This window comes from Corvus brachyrhynchos, unplaced genomic scaffold (assembly GCF_000691975.1).
Source record: "Corvus brachyrhynchos isolate BGI_N302 unplaced genomic scaffold, ASM69197v1 scaffold165, whole genome shotgun sequence".
Lineage (NCBI taxonomy): Eukaryota > Metazoa > Chordata > Aves > Passeriformes > Corvidae > Corvus > Corvus brachyrhynchos.
The window spans coordinates 126,826-130,344 of NW_008238315.1; the positions used below are offsets into that span (position 1 = coordinate 126,826).

The following is a 3,519-nucleotide window of genomic DNA, read 5'->3' on the forward strand; positions in this document are numbered from 1 at the left end:
GTGAGCCTCTGGCTGGGGTGACCCCATTGCCCGGGGGCTGTCACCAGGATTGTTTGTCGCCGGGGGTTTGCCAGCCCCAGAATGGACACAGCATTCCCTGTGTGCCCATGCTCATCCCAGTGATGCTCTGGGGATTCTCCTGTCTGTCTCCTCACTCCCGCCTGCTCCTGCTGTGTCCAGTGCCATTCCCTGACTGTCCCCTCTGTCCCTGCAGTGTCTGGATGCCAGCCGCCCCTGGCTCTGCTACTGGATCCTGCACAGCCTGGAGCTGCTGGATGAGCCCATTCCCGAGTCAGTGGCCTCTGAGTAAGTGGGGAGAGCCGGGGGGACCCCACCATGGCCACTGTCCCCGCGGGGCACCCATGTGACTCCGGAGGTGCCACCTCCCGCTGTCCCCAGAGCAAAGGAGCGCTTTGTCTCCCTGCCACCGTCAATGCCGCCCATTCTTCCGGCGGCTTCCTCGTGACGACGGAGATGGGAGGGTGACACCCCCGGCTTTGACCTCGGGGGGATTCACGAGGCTGGGAGGGGACATGTCACCCCACCGGGGTGACACAGGTGACACTGTGCCCCTTCCCCACCTTTCTGCAGCGTCTGCCAGTTCCTGAGGCGCTGCCAGAGCCCCCAGGGTGGATTTGGGGGGGGTCCTGGCCAGCACCCCCACCTCGCCCCCACCTACGCCGCTGTCAACGCGCTCTGCATCATCGGCACTGAGGAGGCCTTCGGCATCATCGACAGGTCCGGGGGGCCGGGGGAGCTGGGGGGAAGGTGGGGTGTGTGTCCCTCCTCTCATGGCTGCTGGCTCCTGCAGGAAGAAGCTCTTGGAATACCTGCACTCGCTGAAGCAGCCGGATGGCTCCTTCCTCATGCACGTGGGTGGAGAAGTGGATGTCAGGTGGGTGAGGGCTGCTTGGGGGGGCTGTTTTGGAGGGCCTGGGCATTTTGGGGAGCCAGTGCTGGGAGTGGATGCTATGGTGGCGAGCTGGTGCCATTCTGGGGATTCAGTGCTGGGACCTGCTGATGTTTTTGAGAGCCAGTATCGTTTTGGGGAGCTGGTGCTATGGTGGGGAGCCACTGGTAATTTGGGGTACAGTTTTGGGGAGTCAGTGCTGTTTTGGGGAGCAAGTGCTGGGAGCTGGTGCTGTTCTGAGGAGCCAGTGCCATGGCAGGGTGCAGTTTTGGGGACCCAGTTGTGTTTTGGGGAGCTGGCAGTTTTGGGGAGTAGGTGTCAGGGAGCTGGTGCCATACTGGAGTACCAGTGCTGTTTTGGGGAGCTGGTACCATGGTGGGGAGCCAGTGCCATGGGGAGGTGTAGCTTTGGGGAGCCAGTGCTGTTTTGGGTGCTTGTGCCATGGCAGGGGGCCAGTGACAGGAACTACTGCCATGGCAGGGTGCTGTTGTGCAGAGCTAGCTGGGTCAGGGACTTTGTGCCATTATGGGGAGCCGGAGCTGTGGCTGGGAGCTGGTGCCACTTTGGGGTGCCAGTGCCACATCCCTGAGCACCCATCTCCTGAATTTCTGAGTGCCCTTTTCCTGCAGGAGCGCCTACTGCGCTGCCTCAGTGGCCTCGCTGACCAACATCCTGACACCCACGCTCTTCGCTGGGACAGCTGAGTGGATCGCCAGGTGAGATCTGGGGACAGGTGGGGGACAGGGGATGGCATTCCCAGCGTCCCTGCCACCCTGACCCTGCTCCCACAGGTGTCAGAACTGGGAGGGCGGGATCGGTGGCGTGCCAGGCATGGAGGCACATGGCGGCTACGCTTTCTGCGGCGTGGCCGCGTTGTGCACCCTCAAGCAGGAACATCGGCTGAACCTCTGGAGCCTGCTGGTGAGTGACCCCTCGCTGGGATGCTGGGAGTCTCATCCCGCCTGGGATCTCTGGTCCCACACTGGCTCCCATCACCCTGCAGCACTGGGTGACCGGGCGGCAGATGCGCTTCGAGGGTGGATTCCAGGGCCGCTGCAACAAGCTGGTGGACGGGTGCTACTCCTTTTGGCAAGCCGGGCTCCTGCCCCTGCTCCATCGGGCACTCCATGCCAGGGGTGAGTTGCCACAGGCTTCCTCTGTCCCCAGAATGGCATCTCCAGGGATTTAACACCTTCGCTGGTGTTTCTCCTTTGGGTTCCCCTTCCAGGCGATCCAGCGCTGAGCATGGCACACTGGATGTTCGACCAGCTGGCACTGCAGGAATACATTCTCCTGTGCTGCCAGTGCCCAGCCTGTGGGCTGCTGGATAAGCCAGGAAAGTGAGTGCAGGGGGGAATACAGGGCTGCCTGGCACCCCAGATTCCCCCTCACCATCCCAATATCTCCCTGGATGCAGATCCCGGGATTTCTACCACACCTGCTACTGCCTGAGCGGGCTGGCCATTGCACAGCACTTCGGAAGTGGAGACCTCCACAATGAGGTGGTCCTGGGTATCCCTGAGAATTGCCTGGTAAGCGCTAGGTATTTCTGGGGTGGGCAGGGATGAGCTTCCAGGGCTCCACAGCACTGAGAAAGTCAGATCCTATGGCAGTGGAGAGTTGGGGTTCAGCCTAAAGAAGAGAAGGCTTCAGGGAGAGCTTAGAGCTGCTTCAAGGGCCTAAAGAGCTACAAGGGAGCTGGAGTTGGGCTTTGGACAAGGGCTTGGAGTGACAGGACAAGGGGGAATGGCTTCAAACTGGAAAAGGGGAAACTGTGTCTGCCCCATCCCTGGAAGTGTCCAAGGTCAGGCTGGACAGGGCTTGGAGCAACATGGGATAGCGGAAGATTCCCTGTGCACAGTGGGTTGGACTACATGATCCTTAAGGTACCTTCCCACCCAAACCATTCTAGGAGTCTGTGATTAACATCCTCCATCCCTCTCTTTCCCACAGCAAGCCACACACCCTGTCTACAACATTGCCCCGGAGAAGGTGGCGAGGGCGGTGATGCACTTCCTGCAGTATCCTGTGCCTAGCCTGGATCCGGCATCTGCTGCCAAGTAGGGGGGTCCTGCTGCTGGCTCGGGGTGCCGAGCCCCGGGAGCGAGCGGCACAGCCCATCCCCGTGGTGGCTGGCCAGGCAGAGCGAGGTGCTCAGGGTGCTAGCAATACCAAAATCCAGACTGATCCAGGCTCAGTGTCCTGCTGCCATCCTGGCCAGAGCTGAGGTGGGACACGGGCTCTGGCAGAGCTTTTTGGCATCAATAAACCAGAAGTGACACCCGCCGTGTGCTGGTGGCCCTGGGGATGCGGAGCAGGAGGTGATGCCACGTCCAGCTGCGGTGGCATCACTTCTCCCATTCCAAGAACATGCGGTAACCAAGGGGGAGGATAAAATAAGTGGAATTTTGGCTTTTTTTGTTTATTATTTATAGTCTTATAGTAAAGGGAAGCCTTAACTTGCAAGACAACTCTGGGCAGTATGTACAACATACCTTAGATCCATGGAATGGCATCAAAATAGGGGGAAAAGGGGCACCTATGGGGCGGGGATGGGGCACTGAAGTTCGGAAAATGCCACTGAGGTGGGGAAGGGTCAAGGGAGGGAA

General features: G+C 60.1%; 2 protein-coding genes across 3 annotated transcripts in view; one reads left to right on the top strand and one right to left on the bottom strand.

Moving 5' to 3' along the window:
• LOC103615248 (protein farnesyltransferase subunit beta) overlaps window positions 1-3,196 on the top strand; it is a 16,541-nt gene extending 13,345 nt beyond the window's left edge. The window contains exons 6-14 of the mRNA XM_017733746.1: window positions 196-306; window positions 592-738; window positions 812-895; window positions 1,540-1,626; window positions 1,702-1,831; window positions 1,914-2,046; window positions 2,139-2,250; window positions 2,328-2,442; window positions 2,864-3,196. Coding sequence (XP_017589235.1) covers window positions 196-306; window positions 592-738; window positions 812-895; window positions 1,540-1,626; window positions 1,702-1,831; window positions 1,914-2,046; window positions 2,139-2,250; window positions 2,328-2,442; window positions 2,864-2,974 — 1,030 coding nt within the window. The 3' untranslated portion in view covers window positions 2,975-3,196. The remainder of the gene's footprint in view (window positions 1-195; window positions 307-591; window positions 739-811; window positions 896-1,539; window positions 1,627-1,701; window positions 1,832-1,913; window positions 2,047-2,138; window positions 2,251-2,327; window positions 2,443-2,863) is intronic.
• Window positions 3,197-3,307: 111 nt separating this feature from the next.
• Window positions 3,308-3,519, bottom strand: part of LOC103615249 (protein max) — a 2,034-nt gene continuing 1,822 nt past the window's right edge. For both annotated transcript variants that reach the window (XM_008633268.2, XM_017733731.1), the window contains exon 3: window positions 3,308-3,519. This exon is cut by the window's right edge and continues 625 nt beyond it. The gene's annotated coding sequence lies outside the window, so the exon portion shown is untranslated.